This window comes from Bombina bombina, chromosome 2 (assembly GCF_027579735.1).
Source record: "Bombina bombina isolate aBomBom1 chromosome 2, aBomBom1.pri, whole genome shotgun sequence".
Lineage (NCBI taxonomy): Eukaryota > Metazoa > Chordata > Amphibia > Anura > Bombinatoridae > Bombina > Bombina bombina.
Genome location: NC_069500.1, coordinates 435,918,334 through 435,938,138, shown reverse-complemented (window position 1 = coordinate 435,938,138; position 19,805 = coordinate 435,918,334). Strand labels below are relative to the sequence as shown.

Below are 19,805 nucleotides of genomic sequence, written 5' to 3'. Positions count from 1 at the left end.
CAATAGGACTGGTTACCTCAATATCCAAAGTAATTAACACTTCTTTTAATAAAGAACGCATATACTCTATTTTAAATAAATAAGTAGATTTGTCAGTGTCAATGCCTGAGGAAGGATCTTCTGTATCAGATAGATCCTCATCAGAAGAGGATAAATTATTATTTTGTTGGTCATTTGAAAATTTCATCAGCTAAATGTGAAGTTTTAAAAGACCTTTTACGTTTATTAGAAGGTGGAAATGCAGACAAAACCTTCAAAATAGAATCAGAAACAAATTCTTTAAAATTTACAGGTATATCATACACATTAGAAGTTGAAGGAAATGTACTATTGCTGATGGAAACACTATCTTCATGTAAAAGTTTATCATGACAACTATTACAAATGACATTTGGTGAAATAATTTCTACAGTTTTACAACAAATGCACTTAGCTTTGGTAGAACCGATGTCAGGCTGCAATGTTCCAGCAGAAACTTCTGAGACAGGATCAGATTGGGACATCTTGCTCAATGTAAGAGGAAAAAACAACATATAAAGCAAAATTATCTATTTCCTTATATGACGGTTTCAGGAATGGGAAAAAATGCAAAAGCATAGGCCTCTGATAGAGAAAAAAGCAAGAGGCAAACATCATTGAAATAATGAAAAAAACATAACCCGGAAAAGACACACTTGCGTCACTAATGACGCCGCCGTGTGAAAGGTCTCGGCGTCGCGTATGACGCCGGAAATGAAGAAGTTGCGTCATAAACGTATTTTTCCGTGCCAAAAATATTTTCGCGCCAAGAATGACGCAATAAAGTTTAGCATTTGACGCACCCGCGGGCCTAATACCCGCAATAGCAAGAAGTAGTCAATTGAAAAAAAGACTAAACCCCAGGTAAGAAATACATTTCTTAAAATGTTTAAATTCCCCAAATATGAAACTGACAGTCTGCGGAAGGAAATACATGAACCTGACTCATGGCAAATATAAGTACAACACATATATTTAGAACTTTATATAAATGCATTAAGTGCCAAACCATAGCTGAGGTGTCTTAAGTAATAAAAAACATACTTACCAAAAGACACCCATCCACATATAGCAGATGGCCAAACCAGTACTAAAACAGTTATTAGTAGAGGTAATGGTAAATTGAGAGTATATCGTCGATCTGAAAAGGGAGGTAGGAGATGAATCTCTACGACCGATAACAGAGAACCTATGAAATAGACCCCCGTTAGGGAAATCATCGTATTCAAATAAGTGATACTCCCTTCACGTCCCTCTGACATTCGCTGTACTCTGAGAGGAATCGGGCTTCAACAATGCTGAGAATCGCATATAAACGTAGAAATCTTAGCACAAACTTACTTCACCACCTCCATAGGAGGCAAAGTTTGTAAAACTGAATTGTGGGTGTGGTGAGGGGTGTATTTATAGGCATTTTGAGGTTTGGGAAACTTTGCCCCTCCTGGTAGGATTGTATATCCCATATGTCACTAGCTCATGGACTCTTGCCAATTACATGAAAGAAATTAGATATATATATATATATATATATATATAGATAGATAGAGAGAGAGAGAAAGAGATATATATAGATATAGATAGATATCTAGATATATCTATCTATATATATATGGGCAGAGGTGCACTTTGCCACAAAGAGGGTAATACCACAAAAGCTGACATTTTAGGTCATTTAAATGTCTGTACTGTGTGGTTGATCCAGAATGCTCTCATGTCAAATATATGATGTTTCATCATTTTTATAAAGGTTCAGTTGCACATATAGCAAAAAATGTATAATCAAACTGAACCTCTTAATCAAAACATTTTTTATTTTAAAAAAAAAAATCAGTTGAAATTGCTAACTTCTAGAATGGTTACTCCTAAATACTAACAAAATTGGCAGCTCAAATATTTCCCAAGTGGACTAAGTAATCGTTAGGTGTATATTTGTAAGGTGTATATTGACTGTGCTCCTTATCCATCTATTTTGTTATTTATCTATTTTTGTTTAATAAATGTTATACAACTATGTTAACAGTTCTACCATTAAAGAAGCAAAGCTCTTGAAACTGCATTCAAAATCTTTTTTTAACCTTTCACTGCCAAGCCTTTTTTACACCCCAATGCTGATCCAACTTTACACCTAATGTAAATAAAATTTCAGTAAGCGACTCACAGCAGATTCACAATATACCATTATTATATTTATATTTCATCACATGTATGATAGCTGCGGCAAAAACTGTAAAACACATTTTTGCTTAGATTTTAATAATTATTGAAAATGTGATCTCCTGACTAAATTGTCATCAAGGATAGCCACATGTCAAATAGGGGCCCATACAGGCTTTTGCGGGTTATATTACAGATTAGAGAGGCCCAATTGTGTAGCACAGAAATAAAAGCACTTTGCAAAGAATATTAGGAGTGCCTATCAAGGCTAAAGTGTGCGGTTAAAATGATAGCTTAATATTTGTAAAATGTTAAAGAATAAAAACAAATACAGTACTGAATGATACAAGACTGGTTAACATAGTATAATTATAAAATCTAAACGATAATGTGATGAGTGCAAAATAGTCACAGGTACCCAAAAAATGCTATATAGTGTGGAACCCACAGAAAAAATATGTATGATCAAACTGAAAAAATAATATTATACACGTGTAAAATAGAGTCAATGACCCAAAACATGAAAAAATATATATGAAAAAAAAAAATGAGGAAAATATAAAAAAATATATTTGAAGATGAAAAGTAATTGTATAGTCCAACGATTTAAAAAGTTAAATATAGAGTGTAGATAGTGTCAAAAACAATCCTAAATGATCCTATATTGAATATGTATCCATGATGTCCTCATGTACAAGGTCTTTAAAGGAAACCTGTAGAAAACAAACAAATTTGACTTACTGGACTCCATATGTGGAATTGCTGGAAAACGCAAGCTTTTATGTCTCAATAGGTTAACGCGTTTCCACCCAGGATAGGGCCTTTTTCAAGACTATATTAGCTCTGAGAAAATCGTGAAAATATAAATGGGTAACTAATTTATTTAACTTTTTGAATCGCTGGACTATACAATTACTCTTCAAATATATTTTTTCACATCTTGGGACATTTTATATATATATATATATATATATATATATATATATATATATATTTATATATATTTATTTTTTTTTCTTTTTAAATATATTTGTTTTACATTTTTTGGGTCATTGACAACATTTTATACGTGTATATATTATTTTTTCAGTTTGATCATACACATTTTTTTCTGTGTACTGCACACTATATAGCTTTTTTTGGGTACTCATATCACATTATCGTTTAGGTTTTAGAATTATATTATATGTTTACCAGTCTTGTATCATTCAGTACTGTATTTGTTTTTATTCTTTAAAATTTTACAAATATTAATCTATCATTTTAACCGCACACGTTAGCCTTGATAGGCGCTCCTAATATACCTCGTATTTTGCCAACGTATTAGGGACTTCCCCCTAATAAATTTTATTTTATAGTAGAGATCTAGACATACCACTTATTTATTTTTTTAAGATATGTTGTGTGGTACTACTCCAAGACCAGCATCATTTGAAAGACTAGATGATTCTTTCAAATGAGGCATCTTGGAGGTTTGTAGCTGCTAAGGGAACTGAGACCAAGGGGTTGGAAAATACTCCCCCATCCAGTTTCCTTGCAGCTACTGGTCCTGGTTCTGCCCTATTTGTGACATCCCCATGACACCTGGGAGTGCCGCCCACTAGACCACCAATGATCCCTGGGCTGTAGTGAAGGGGGATCACCAAAAAGAGTGTTTTATCGGTTATCCCCCTGCATGATCAGAAGGGCTCGTCATGCACCTACATGTAGCGATACACCTAACGAGGTGTGGGTTAAAGTATACAGTTTGAAAGAAGAAAAAGGTCCATCAAAAAGTGTAATCTTACTCTCCCAAATTCTCCTGCTACTACCTTCTCAATCTGTTGTTCAGCTAATCGAATGTTCTTTGATGGCCGAGATGTAATGATCACTCCTTCCGTCAGCCAGTTCTCATCTGGACTCTTGTAAGTTTCCTGTTTGTCTATCCCAAAACGGTCGTGCAATTCTTCAATCAAACGGTCTTGCGAGGGGCTTTTGTTGTATATAGCTGGGCCAAACCTCCGCCGAGGCGAGAGGTCACGAGACATTGGATGCACATTAGGAGTCTCTTTGGTCCTTTTAATAACAGACTTCATCTATACAATAAGGTATAATGTTACCAACACCAGTGAACAGGAGAATTCAGAAAACAAGCACAGTCCACAGCAAACCATATACACAGGTTTCTTCATCATGTCCAACAAACTCTACACACTGCAGAGAAGTCATGCCTTGACTTACAATGTGTGTCTTACCTATTAGAAATGCAAATATTACATGCATAAGAGGACACATTTAGCGTTTTAAAGGGGTTTTCACAGATTTAATTAGGACACAATTGATGGTAATTGTGAAATATATTCTATATATCTCAGCATGCACCTGAATCACAGGAATGTATAATTCAGTCATGCATAATCTGCCATGCTCAGGCTACTCCCCCCCACACCACTAGCCTGACGAGAAGCAGAGATCCTCTCCCGGGCTGAGATTTCTGGGAGCAGAACTTGCTCTGAGTCTTGTGTCACAGTAGTAGATATTTGGTCGTCAGATTTTGAGCTAAGTTCAGTGTAGTGCCCATTAGATGCATTCATGTAGCCTTCCTTCTCTAGGGATGCTTTACCAAGAGGAGGATTCCTCAAAACATGTACTTTGTCCCTGTTGAGGTCACTGTGCAATTCTGGCATGGAGCAAGGAAAGTAGTTTGACATTTTTTGATCCCCTGACCTTAAAACATTACTGCTTTCATCACACACCGCAGAATTAAAATCACATTGTGGTACAATGCACTCATCCTTTCCCCTTTCTGACTTGGCAGTTTGATCCATTTGGTTACATACCAGTGACCCACCAGGCTCCTTTCCAAAGACTGAGAAACATACATCCTTAACTGGATTTAGTGCACTGGCTGTGACTGTTGGTTGTTTTTTATCAGTGCATGCAAATCCAAAAACCTCCTTCCGTGACCTGGGACCATTTTCATGCTGAGAAAACGAAATGGGTATTTCATCCTCATCAATACGCAGCAGTACTGGAGAAGTGAAGCTGCATGACATAGCACAGGATGGAGAGGCAGAGGGATAGGTTGACAGAGATGATGGATGAGAAGAAGTTGTGCTTGGTTCATAGGAAAGTTCAGAAAAGGTGTGACAAGTCTGTATGAGAGGTGAAGAGGAAAGCCAGATACATGAGTTACGTTAGGATAAAGCCTTCATACAGCCCTCACTTACCTCTCCTTGCAAAGCCTAATATAGACACACAGCAGCTCTGAACATCTTACTGAAAACCCATGTTTATTAGGAGCAGATAAGCTGACCAACAGCAGAGCCATACAGAAAAACCAAAATGGACAACTGTTTTTTACCCCTTCCCAGTATTACTAACAAATAATAGGAAGTTTACAAAAGCTTGCAAAATCAATTAAAAACACATAGCATATACGGGCTACAATAAAAAGAATTCTCTTTTTAATCTCAGGAGATAAAATTAATTAAAAAACAAATTATGCTTACCTGATCATTTAATTTCCATCTGTGTGAGGAGAGTCCACTGCTTCATTAATTACTTGTGGGAATTAAGAACCTGGCCACCAAGAGGAGGCAAAGACTTAAATACCTCCCCCACTTCCCTCATCCCCCAGTCATTCTGCCAAGGGAACAAGGAACAGTAGGATAAATATAAGGGTATAAATGGTGCCAGAAGAATAAAATTAAATTTAGGTCCTTCCACTGGAGAAACATTCAGGGGCAGTGGACTCTCCTCTCACAGATGGAAATGAAATTATCAGGTAAACATAATTTATGTTTTCCATCTTAATGGGAGGAGAGTCCACTGCTTCATTAATTACTTGTGGTAACAAATACCCAAGCTCTAGAGGACACAATGAAAAAAAATGCGAGAGCAAAGGAGGCGGACCCTAAACTGAGGACACCACAGCCTGCAGAACCTCTCCCCCAAAAGCTGCTTCAGCTGAAGCAAAAACGTCAAATTTATAAAATTTTGCAAAAGTATGTAAGGAAGACCAAGTGGTCGCCTTACAAATCTGCTCCATAGAAGCCTCATTCTTAAAGACCCAAGAAGAGACCACAGCTCTAGTCGAGTGAGCCGTAATCATCTGAGGAGGCTTATGTCCTGCTGTCTCATATGCCAGACGGATCATACTCCTCAACCAAAAAGATAGAGAAGTGGCAGAGGCCCTTTGCCCCCTGCACTTCCTTGAGTACACAACAAATAAGGATGAAGTCTGTCTGAACTCGTTCGTAGCCTGAAGATAAAACTCCACGTCCAGATTATGAAGTAACCTCTCCTTCGAAGAAGGGTTAGGACACAAGAAGGAACTATTTCTTGATTAAAGTTACGACAACACCACCTTGGGAAAGAATCCTAATCCAGTACGAAGAACAGACTTATCAGCATGAAAAACCAAGTAGGGCGGTTCATATTGTAAGGCCGCCAACTCAGAGACTCGTGCCGATGCAATAGCCAGTAATAACAGGACTTTCCATGAAAGAACCTTAATGTCAAGAGCATGCATAGGCTCAAATGGAGCCCTCTGCAAAACCTTAAGAACCAAGTCCCTTAGGGAACTGGCGGCAAGACCTTTATTTAAACCGTCCTGGAGAAAAGCTAACATCCTGGATACCCTGACCTTATGCCAGGGATATCCTCGTTCCTCACACAAGGACAAAGTAGGTCCTCCACACCTTGTGGTAGATGCGTCGAGTGACCGGCTTCCTAGCCTAAACGAGAGTGTCAATAACTTTTTCCGAAAATCCTCTCTTGGCTAAGACTAGCCATTCAATCTCCCCGCAGTCAGCCTCAGAGGATCGAGATTTTGATGTAGAAAGGGGCCTTGAACCAGCATATCCTTGCGACAAGGTAACCTCCAAGGCAGAGATGACAACATCCCCACCAGATCCGCAAACCACATCCTCATGGCCACAACGGAGCAATCAGAATAGCCGAAGCTTGCTCCTGCTTGATGCGGGCCACTACACAAGGTAGAAGAGGCAACGGTGGAAATATGTAAATTATGTTGAAGTCCCAGGGTACCGCCAAGGCATCTATCGGTTCCGCCTGGGGATCCCTGGATCGCAACCCGTATCTGGGTAGCTTGCAATTGAGTCTGGACACCCTGAGGTCTATCTCTGGCGTCCCCATCTGCTGCAGATCTCCTCAAACATCTCGGGATGGAGATACCATTCCCCAGGATGAAACGTCTGTCTGCTCAAAAAAACCCGCTTCCCAGTAGTCCACACCCGGAATGTGGATCGCTGAGAGCGAACAACTGAGTCTCTGCCCATTCCAGAATCCGAGATACTTCCCTCATGGCTAGGGAGCTTCTCGTCCTCCCCCTGGCGGTTTATGTAAGCCACCAAGATAATGTTGTCTGATTGGAATCTGATGAATCGAGACGACCCCAGAAGGGGCCAAGCCCTCAGAGCATTAAATATCGCTCAAAGTTCCAAAATATTTATAGGTAGACTCAACTCCTCTCGAGTCCATATGCCCTGTGCCTTTCCGGCACCCCAAACAGATCCGTGGTAACAATCTCCCAGGATGGTCTCAAAAAGGATGTCCCCTGTGACAACTGCCCCAATCGGGTCCATCAAGATAGGGACTCCCTCACCGGTCTGTCCAGAGATATCTGTTGAGACCGATCTGAATGATCACCGTTCCATTGTCTCAACATGCAGAGCTGAAGAGGTCTGAGATGGAACCTGGTGAATGGAATGACATATATGCTGGATACCATGAGCCCGATCACCTCCATACACCTGGCCACAGATGTCCTGGAGGATGTCTAAAGAGCTAGACAGTTGGATGCAAGCTTGCAACATCTCTGATCTGTCAAGAAAATCTTCATGGCTGAAGAATCTATTATTGTACCCAGGAACGGCACTCTGTTGCTGGGGACCAATTAACTTTTTCCTTAGTTTATCTTCCAACCGTGGGACCGAAGGAGAAGAGCCCTCAAGTAATCCTCCGCAAGACTGTAGGATGGAGCCTGGACCAGGATATCGTCCAGATAAGGTGCCACTGCAATCCCTCTGGCTCTCGCTACTGCGAGAAGAGCTCCCAGAACCTTTGTAAAGACTCTTGAGGCAGTTGCCAGACCAAACGGAAGGGCCACAAACTGGAAGTGCTGGTCTCGGATAGCGAATCTTAGAAACCTGAAGTGAAGGTAAACGTCTTTAAGGTCTATAGTCATGAATTGTCCCTCTTGAACCATCTTTAACAATGGAACTGACAAAAACTTGTTTAGGGCCTTTAGGACCAGAATTGGACGAAACGTGCCCTCCTTCTTTGGGACCACGAAAAAGTTTGAATACCCCAGACCTCTTTCTGCCGGAGGGCCAAACAAAACTTTCCCTTTGAATGGGAGGGAAAGCAAGCGAGACTTAGAAGTCATGTCAGCAGACCACGACTTTACCCACAGAGCCCTGCAGGTTAAAACCAAAAAACCTGATGTCTTAGCATTCAGGCGAATAATCTGCATGTTAGCATCACAGATGCGCTACCCCTAAGCTCATGATTTATTCTAGAATCTCATCAAGGGGAGTCTTCACCTCGACCATGGCTGATAGAGCGCCACACCAATAGGTAGCCGCACCAGCCACCGCCGTCGGCGGTTGGAAAATGAACCTGAGTTGGAATATCTTCCGCAACATGGACATCTTTTTATCCATGGGTTCCTTGAAAGAGGAGCTATCCTCTAGCAGAAGACTTTCTCTTAGCGAGTGTGGAGATAGCACCATCCACCTTAGGGACAGTTCCCCACAGTTCAAGCTGCGCATCCGGAATGGGGAAAAGCTTTTTAAAAGAAGAGGGGTAAAGGACGAATCAAGGTTCTCCCATTCATTCTTAATGTTAGCCATCTTGACTGGAAACGGGAAGGCCTGGAGCACTACCCTGTCCTCGTAAACCCTATCCAAGTTTAGGGATCGAAGGTTCCTCCGGTAGCTTCGGTTCAGGAACCTCCAACATAGCAAGCACCTCTTTCAGCAGTAAGTGCAAATGCTCCATCTTAAATTTAAAATTTGGTTCCTCTGAGGCCTGGAAGTAGCTGATTCCAACCCAGAAGCAACATACTCCGATAACTCAGTTGTGCTCCTCAGTGGATAATCTGAGATATCCAGCGGAGTCGAAGACCCCTGAGACGGATAGCAGTGCTGTACCTTTCGCTTAGAAGGGCGAGGCATTGCATTAATGGCCGCAGAAACCATCATCTGTAACTAATCGGCGAATCTGGAGACCAAAGGACCCCTCCAGCAGGAGGATTAGTAGTGCCCTGGGGAACTGCTTGTGTAAACGGAGATGATTGTAGGGAATGTACCTCGTGGGGCGGAGAACCCTAAGAGGTGGATGGCTCAGTCGTACTAAATACTTTATTCTTTTTGGTTATAGCAATATTGTCAAAGCATGTGGAGTTGCGTAGGCGGTTCGACTGGAACCTCCTCACAATATACACAGTTAATTGGTTTAGATAAAGAGCGAGTATCTTCTAATATATCAGAGTCCTCCATAGCATGCGCCTTTATTACCGACTTGATAAAAAAAGAAATGGCACCTTATATATCCCAATGGCTGTGGCACTCACCACCTCCTATGACCCGGACTACAAGAAACAGCTTTCAGCTCCTCCAAAAGCAGGTCAAGAAAGAGGAAGTTACAGAGGCCACACCCGGTCACATGGAGTGCCATGCAGGACCGCCCCTGCACTCGAGAGATGCGCCAAAAAAGCCTGCCTCAATCTCTCGCTAATGAACTGTTCCACACTGACAGAGCCTCATCTCACACAAATGCAGCAGAAACACAAACAATATTATGTATAATAAAATCCCCCCTGTTCAATAACCCCCTTCCGAGGGTATTACCCTAGATTCTATAAAGATAAAGGAGCCACACTGTGACCCTGTCTCCTTGTGTTATCAAATATATATATAAATAAAACAATATTACCAGAATCAACGCTGTGTAACAGGAACACAGCCCTTCAAGTGTGACAGGGTAGTAGCATCGCTCCTGACATGGACTTGAGAGAAGAAAAGCAGGCAGCGAAACTCAACGCTGATTGCTAATGGAGCTGTTAAACTGAGTCGGGATGGGTTCACAGAAAAACTCTCCCTGCAACTCTAACATTCACCCATGCTCTTACTGAGAGGCTGACAGGACTACTTAAAACTCCAGTCCCATTTTGAAGAGTACTACCCTCCATAATTCCCACAAGTAATGAATGAAGCAGTGGACTCTCCTCCCATTAAGATGGAAAAATATGTCAATACAATTAGCTTAGTTTTGGGCATTTCCGCTCGAATGGCAGAGTAAGATTCACTAAATTGTGGGTGTCTGATCCCTTGAACCCAAAAGGTAGAACATGTTGTGATCTGAGATGTCATTTCAGAAAACGCAGCATGTCTGCCGAAAGAATCGGACACATACAGGAACTGTTAGCGCTTTCACTTTGCAGTGCTGCTCAACATCCGGCTGTTCTTTTATTATTATTATCGGTTATTTGTAGAGCGCCAACAGATTCCGCTGCACTAAACAGTGCTTTGCTCTGACTGCACTGTGCAAGTTTTCCTTAACAGCGTGCAGCCAGAGTGAAACACTGTTTGAATAGAACAATCAAATATGGGGCGGAACTGCAAAGAAGCAGCACATTAAAGGCATACTAAACCCAATTTTTTTATTTCCTGATTCAAATAGAGCATGCAATTTTAAGCAACTTTCTAATTTACTCCTATTTCCAATTTTTGTTTCTTCTGTAGGTATCTTTATTTGAAAAAGCAGGAATGAAGGCTTTGGAGCCGGCCCATTTTTGGTTCAGCACCCTGGATAGCGCTTACTGATTGGTGGCTACTTTTAGCTATCCAATCAGCATGAGCAACCTAGGTGCTGAACCTAAAATGGGCTGGGGCTCCAAAGCTTTCATTACTGCCTTTTCAAATAAAGATACCAAGAGAACAAAGAAAAATTGATAATAGGAGAATAAAGAAAAATTGATAATAGGAGTAAATTAGAAAGTTGCTTACAATTGCACGCTCTATCTGAATCATGAAGAAAAAAAATTGGGCTTAGTATCCCTTTTATGACTGGCTTTCAACCATGCCCCCTAGCCTTTTCCAGTCTGCAAATCTGTGATGTAAGATGTTTTGTGAGCAATGGATCTTTTTTATTAGTATATTATCACCTTATAATTATGTGATGTTAGACCAAGAGCAAAGGAAACAAATGTATTCAAGAGATATTTTAAAAACATTTATTTTTCTCTGCAACGCAATTTCTTTCATAAGGTGGTGAGAAGTCAACTATTTCTTACGCCTGAGATTCACTTCCCTGCCATTAAGAGGAGGCACAGTTTACCCACTTCATCCTTCCCTCCTTCAACCTTGTGTAAGTGTAAACTTTACCTCCCAGGAGGTTGAGAAATCTGAACTGAAAAGAATTTCAATTTTAACAGACTGGGTTTAGGCTTGAATTTCCCCCTCAGAGAGTTGCTATTGAAAGAGAGGGGGGGGGGGGACTGGAGTATGGGGCAACAACACAATTACTCTCAGTGAGGGAGCTAGTCACAGGCCTTCCACTGGTGAAGCAAGGACAGATACCTAACCTCCTCCTGTTGGTTTGTCATATACTCCTCACTTAAATCCTCTGCTGTAATGTGCTCAGCACTGGATGGGCTATCTACTGGAAGTAGTTATTTCTAAGGCTGGTAAGCTCAGTGGAGTGGGTGCCCGTCAGGTAAAACTGCGCCAAACAGTTGCACTCACATAGCAAACAGGCGATTAGCAGGTACATTTGTCATGTTACATGATAGCCAGTGGACATTTTATGTTACAGACATTGCCACTTCTTACTAGACTTTCGTATTAATGCTCTCTAGATGTTTTATGGGGCTGTAGGGTCCTTTTTCGGTGAGTTTAAACACTAATTATTTTTAATCTTTATTCCTATCCGCTAATTCATTTGGTATTTTCATCTCAATGCAACCTTATACACTCTGTTATATACATAGTAAAAGGGATTTAACGGTTTTACAATGTGAGGGAGAATCTGTATATTTTATGTTTTTGTGCACTGAATTAGCACAACAGTTACAGATATAAACTGTGCTATGTTTTTTTTTTTAATTTCTCAAGTGTTCCTTTGTTGCTGAGTGCAACTGCCGTTTTTCAAAATGTATTATTACTAAAGGGAAAGATATTTTTATTAAAAGGACATAAAACAGTATGAACATACGTTTCTAAATATATAATGCAGCCAGTGTTTACCTGAAAAACAGTTTGTTTTAACCCACATTAACCACTTTAATTCAGACACACTTTTGTTTGCAGCAAACTCCTCCCTAGACATTTCCATATATGGAAGGTGCTACCCAGGCCATAGCTGCAGCAGAATGCATTTATATTAATATTCATTTTTTTATTGTTGTGTACTGGAACTTGTCATATATAGTGGATACAAATATGTTTCCATAAACTTTTTACAACAAAATCTTTCCCTTTTTTCAGTAAGCATTAGAAAAAGCAGGGCTTTCCCTCCTCAATTCCCCCCCCCCCCACCCCCCTTGCTTGCATAAGTAATTATCCTCAAGTGCACAAACTTGCTACATGACACCACAAGGTATGGAGTAGGACACTGAAAAAGGGGGTGGAGCAGGCTACACTTGGCAACACTAAAGTGCAAATAGTTTTGCAGATTTTTTTTTCCATCACACACTGACCCTTCTATAATATGCACATAACTCAAAATGTTTTTTGGCACTTTAAAGAGACAGTCTACTTGAAAATGTTTACTGTTTAACAAAAAATAATCCCTTTATTACCCATTCCCCAGTTTTGCATAACCAACACTGCTATATTAATATACTTTTTACTAGGGTTGCACTGATACCATTTTTTTTATGACTGAGTACAAGTACCGATACTTGTTTTCAAATACTCGCAGATACCAATTAACGATACTTTTTTTTTATGTCATGTGACAGTTTACCAAGCACAATACAGACTAATTATTTAAGATTCCTTCTTTATAATTATAAAGGACTGTAATTCAAAAGACATTATGAAATAATAAAAAAGTTCACTGAACATGTTTATAAATAAAAAATATTACAATAAAATCTTACATTTAAAGGGGTGATACAAATGGGTTGTAGGGCTGTTATATAACATCAATCTGACATTTGTATGGAGGTTCGACTTGAACAGTCTTTCACTTTCCACACTACTGCATGGGGCAGAAAGATATTTTTGGGCCATTTTAGCCAGAGCTGGAAATCTGTTTATTAACTGCCCAGTACTTCAGGGGTTTGTCTGAATGAGGTACAGTGATCTCTCCTACAATAATACAAATAACAGCAATTTGTATTGTCAGAACAGTAGTAAACAAATTTTAGTTTAGTCTCCACTCTAGTTTAAAATGGGAACATGCAGTTTGAAAAAAACGCCACAAAATAGCATATGGGCAGGAAGTGGAGGTATCGGTTTAAGTATCGGTGCATTTGCACGAGTACAAGTACTCATGCAAATACTTGGTATCGGTACCGATACTAGTATCGGTGCATCCCTACTTTTTACCTCTGTGATTACTTTGTATGTAAGCCTCTGCAGACTGCCCCTTTACCTCAGCTCTTTTGTCAGACTAGCAATTTTAGCCAATCAGTGCTGACTCATAAATAACTTCACAGGAGTGAGCATGCTGTTATCTATATGGCACACATGATCTAGCAGCCAATTGTGAAAAACTGTCAAAATGCACTGAGATAAGAGACGTCCTTCAAGGGCTTAGAACTCCGTTTGAACCTACCTAAGTTTAGCTTTCAGCAAAGAGTACCAAAAAAACACAGCAAATTTGATGAAAAAAGTAAAATTGAAAATTGTTTCAAATTACATGCCCTATCTGAATCATGAAAGTTTGATTTTGAATTTAATGTCCTTTAAAGTATTATGCCAGGCTACATATTTAAGCAGTGCATTATTATTTACTAATATTACACAAGTTTTTTTTTTTAAAGTTTTTTCCCACCATGTTATATTATGCTGATGATTAGTTCAGATTGATACTTCTGACATATTCTTGTTGCAGGTCTGATAAGCGTAACTTATCGTATAGATTTAAAAATGGTAAGGTTATCTTCTCTTTCATGCGATGAGTGGTTATATGTTATACATTTTAGTTTGTTTCTATTTCTTCAAAAGGGACCTCCATTTGTCTGTCTTTCCCTAAGCTTTTGGACTTTATGGTTTAAAACTCCCTGTTTGCTTATTATATGTCTCCTATAATTAATGTGGTACAGTTTTGTTTGTAATCTGCTTTATTACACAGGTAGCACGCTGGAACTGTCCCCAATATCTTTCAATGCACATCCTTTAGAGGGAGATCCAATATTCACTTAAGTGTATATTTTGCCATTTTATGTAAATAAAAAAAAAATCTTTGTATTGATCACCTTATGCATTCAAACCAGTCTAATGCTATTCTACAGCAGGCTGTCCTCTTTCTTTACAGTTAAGGGAGTCCTTCATATTTTGCTCCTGGTTTTAGACATTGTGTGTCTGAGTTGTATCTGAGTTGTTGGCGGGCATGCCTCTTCCATGTAAGTGCAAAAGAATCTCCAATAAGCAGCTCTAATCAGATGTTTTAGGCACTTCTGAATCTCAGGATCAGATCTATTAAACAGTTTCTTTTAGACTCAGATTTTAATTCCTCAGAATTGTCTTCTGAAGGTAAAATTTTATCTGATGATCAGGACTCTGATCGAGATACTGAATTTTCCTCCTTTATGTTTAAGATTAAACATCTTAGATCTCTTTTGATGGAGGTATTGTTTAGAGTCCACAATACTTTACTCCTAGGAATTACTCTTATCTACCACTAGGAGAAAGCAGGTATTCTTAAACCCCAAGAGCCCTATAAAACTCCTCCTACCTTACACATACCTCAGTCTTTACTTTGCCTCTGCTGGAGGTGGTTGTGCTTTTGATTCTTCAGGTTGAGGGTTTTCCAGTCTATATTGAGGCCCCGTTTCCCCTCATAGTACAGTGCTGGTCAGAGGGATGTATGTGGGGTATGATTTGTGATTTTTTTTTTTTCACCTCATGGGACATTTTTCATTAAACCTTCCATAGTTGGTTGCAGGGACTTGTCTTTTGCCTCCCTTTATGGATCTACAATATACTCCTATTCCATAACCTCTGCTGATATATTTCAGTACTGGTTTGGCTGTCTGCTGATTATTTGCTTGTGGACAAGTGTCTACGGGTAAGTATCATTTGTTAAACCTGTTAGACACTCTATAGCTATGTGATTATACACACACACATATATATATATATATATATATATATATATATATATATATTATATATATATATATATATATATATATATATATATATACACACACACACATACATACATACATATACACACACACATACACAAACTTAAAAAGTGTCCATATTTGCTAATATATATTGCCCTGGGACAGAATCCTTTACACTATTCCCTTGCTGTTTTGCGGAAGTCTGCTTTTTTGGCGCGCTTAGTTTTGAATTTTTTGCCTCTTCTGAGAAAAGATTTGTCTTGGGCAGACTAGTATCCTCATGCATACATATCCCAGGGGTGACAGATTGGGAAGCAGATTATCTGAGTTATCAAGCTCTTCATCCTGGAGAATGGTCTCTACATTTGATAGCGTTCAATCAGATCTTCTATCAAGGTCCCTTCTATCATTAAGATCTCAAGTCTCTCAATTTGAAGGCTTAGAGATCGAACTGATTCTGCAACAGAGAGGTTTTTCTGATTAGGTGATAGAAACCTTATTCCAAGCCAGAAAACCTATAACTAGAATAACTGATCTCAAGATCTGGAAGACTTTTCTAGAGTGGTGTGAAAAGAATAATTTGAATTAGCATTCTTTCAGAATTCCTAAGAATCTTCAATTTTTGAAAATCTGCCAGCTCTTTAGGTCAGATTTCAGCTTTGTGGTGTATAACAAAAAGATTGCAAAACAACATATTTAAAATTTTGCCCAGACTTTAGCTAGAATTCCAGTTCTCAAGCCAATTCCCCCCAATGGAATTTGATTCTTAGAATTTTACAAGCTCCACCTTTGGAACCTATCCATTTCTTTGGACATAATATGTATTTCATGGGAAATTATTTTACTTTCAGCTCTTTCTTGTGAGCATCCATATCTTATTTTTCACCAGAATAATGCGGTTTCAAGAACTAAATTTGACTTTTACCAAAAGTAGTCTCAGCTTATAATATAAATCATGAAATTAATGTTCCTCTCCTCTGTCTTATTCCACAAAATTTAAAGAAAAAGCAGCTTCATAATTTGAATGTGGTTAGAGCTTAAAGTTTTATTTGTAAGCTACCAAAGATTTTAGACAATATTCTAAAAAACAAATTCTCAGTTCCTCAGAAGGGTTTGAACACATCAGCTGTATATTTATCTACTTGGCTTAGATCTTTGAGTCAAAAAGCTTACTTGGAGGCAGGTAAACCTCCTCCAAAACGTATCACAGCTAATTTCACTAGATCTGTTTCTACTAGATCTGTTTCTACTTCTTGGGCATTAGAAAATAAGACTTCGGTACAGCAGATTTGCTATGCCGCAAATTGGTCATTCCTAAGCTTTTCAATTTTTACCTTTTTTTTTTTGCATCTTCTAAAGTGGCATTTGGTAGGAAAGTCCTTCAGCCAGCAGTGTCTGGAAAATAGATTCCTACCCATTTTATTTCTTTCCATTTTCCATGACCCCCACCGAAATTGTTTGTGGAAAGAAAATGTATTTTTTTGGTCATAGTTCGTTATTGCACCTCTATTTTCCCTGCTTTGTCCTTTCCGACGTTTCATTTTTATTCTCCTTACTTGGCTTTACATACAACTTACATAACGGTAAAGTTGGAGGGATGAAGTGTTCTTGACAGTTTGGGGAAACTTTGCCTTCCCCTAGTGGCAGGAAAGTGAATTCTCAAGTTAATTTAAAATTGAATTTCATTTCAAAATAACCTGCAGAATTTATTTTTTTCTAAATGATCTCATGCAAAAAGTGGGAAAAAAGTTCTGCTTTTGGGCTCTTGAATAATCACTGAGGCCATTTACTGTTCCCTCTTATATTGTGAGGTCCGAACATTCCCAACATCCGATCAATTTCCCATGTATGCTGCAAATAACTACATAAAACTGTTTAAAACAGAGAGAAGAAAAAATAATTTCAACAGCAAAACCATCATCTGATAAAAGAAAAATTTACAACTATTAGCATTTATACCATGATGTAACTGTAAGGAGGAATAGATTTAAAGATGTGAGAATTAAATTAAACTTCCATCATTGAGAAAAAGCATACAATTTGAAGCAACCTTCCAATTTACTTCTACTATCAAATTTGCTTTATTTTCTTGGTATCTTTGGTTGAAGAGCATATCTAGGTATGCTCATGTGAATACTATATTGCAGCAGTATTTAAAATAATATTTTTAACAATAGGCAAGTGTGTGTGTGATTCTTTATCATTGTACATAAATTGTGACATACGAATACAAAACAAAATGTATGCTTACCAGATAAATTCCTTTCTTTCCTGGCAAGGAAAGTCCACAACATCATTCCTTACTGTTAGGAAATACAACACCTGGCCACCAGGAGGAGGCAAAGATACCCAAGCCAAAGGCTTAAATATCCCTCCCACTTCCCCTATCCTCCCAGTCATTCGGCTGAGGGAGCAAGGAAAAGTAGGAGAAACATCAGGGTATAAAGGTGCCAGAAGAAAGTATAAAAAGGGAGCCGCCCAAACAAAATCTCTTACGGTCGGAGTCGTGGACTCTCCCTGCCAGGAAAGAAAGGAATTTATCTGGTAAGCATAAATTTTATTTTCTTTCCATAAGGCAGGGAGAGTCCACGACTTCATTCCTTACTGTTGGGAAAACAATACCCAAGCTCCAGAGGACACTGAAGGAATAACGGGAGGGAACAAAAAAAGAGGGCACCACAGCCTGCAAAACCTCTCCCCCGAAAGCTGCTTCAGCCGAAGCAAACACATCAAACTTGTAAAATTTAGAAAAAGTATGTGAGGAGGACCAGGTAGCCGCCTTACAAATCTGCTCCATAGAGGCCTCGTTCTTAAAAGCCCAGGAAGAAGCTACTGCTCTAGTGAAATGAGCCATAATCCTCTCAGGAGGCCGTTGTCCCAATGTCTCATAAGTAAGGGGATGACACTCCTCAACCAGAAAGACAAGGAAGACGTAGTGGCCTTCTAACCCCTACGTGTACCTGCATAGATGACAAACAAATTTGAAGATTGCCTGAACTTCTTAGTAGCCTGAAGGTAAAACTTCAGAGCACGAACCACATCCAGATTGTGAAGCAAACGTTCCTACACCGAGGAAGAATTGGGACACAAGGAAGGAACAACAATCTCTTGATGTTCCGACCTGACACCACATTAGGAAGGAAACAACTTACTGTATGTAACATGAACTAGCAGTATCTAACTGAAAAACTGTCAAATGCACTGAGATAAGAGGTGGCCTTCAAGGGCTTAGAAATTAGCATATGAGCCTACATAGGTATAGCTTTCAACAAAGAATACCAAGAGAACAAGGCAGCTTTGATGATAAAACTAAATTGGAAAGTTGTTTAAAATTACATTCTCTATCTGAATCATGAAAGTTTAATTTTGACTAGACTGTCCCTTTAATGGACTCTCATCAAATAGCAAAAAAAACAACAACTCTGAAAAACAGATTGCTTGGAATCAGAGACATAAGGAGATTCATGGTAATCATGGTCTCAACACTTGGTGTACTCTAATGCATTAGAAAGAAGTGTCTTATGAGAAGTATTATTTCTTTTCTATATGCAGCTGGTTTCATGCTTCTTTACTGGGCACTAGAAGGGACCTTAAAATATATTAAGCCATAGCGCAATAAATACTGGAACAGCATTCTAACTTCATTTGCCTCCACCGAATGCTTCATTTATACTGAGGATATATCCATCAAATTCAGACTCCTAGTTCTCATAGGCTACAAAATGTATTTAAAGGAACAGTCAAGTCATAATTAGACATTCATGATAAGCATTTGTAATGCTAATAATCACCATACATATAGATTTTCTACAACAGAAAACAGAATTTATGTTTACCTGATAAATTTCTTTCTCCAACGGTGTGTCCGGTCCACGGCGTCATCCTTACTTGTGGGATATTCTCTTCCCCAACAGGAAATGGCAAAGAGCCCAGCAAAGCTGGTCACATGATCCCTCCTAGGCTCCGCCTACCCCAGTCATTCGACCGACGTTAAGGAGGAATATTTGCATAGGAGAAACCATATGGTACCGTGGTGACTGTAGTTAAAGAAAATAAAATATCAGACCTGATTAAAAAAACCAGGGCGGGCCGTGGACCGGACACACCGTTGGAGAAAGAAATTTATCAGGTAAACATAAATTCTGTTTTCTCCAACATAGGTGTGTCCGGTCCACGGCGTCATCCTTACTTGTGGGAACCAATACCAAAGCTTTAGGACACGGATGAAGGGAGGGAGCAAATCAGGTCACCTAAATGGAAGGCACCACGGCTTGCAAAACCTTTCTCCCAAAAATAGCCTCAGAAGAAGCAAAAGTATCATCCA

At 39.1% G+C, this 19,805-nt stretch overlaps 1 protein-coding gene across 4 annotated transcripts in view; it reads right to left on the bottom strand.

Annotated features, from left to right (window-relative positions):
* Positions 1 to 19,805, bottom strand: part of PXN (paxillin) — a 152,726-nt gene that overhangs the window by 35,753 nt on the left and 97,168 nt on the right. For 3 of the 4 annotated variants that reach the window (XM_053702055.1, XM_053702057.1, XM_053702056.1), the window contains exons 7-8: positions 4,608 to 5,306; positions 3,984 to 4,247 (exon numbers count right to left, since the gene is read on the bottom strand). The exons of the other annotated variant lie outside the window; for it this stretch is intronic. In XM_053702055.1, coding sequence (XP_053558030.1) covers positions 3,984 to 4,247; positions 4,608 to 5,306 — 963 coding nt within the window. The remainder of the gene's footprint in view (positions 1 to 3,983; positions 4,248 to 4,607; positions 5,307 to 19,805) is intronic. 4 annotated transcript variants of the gene reach the window in all.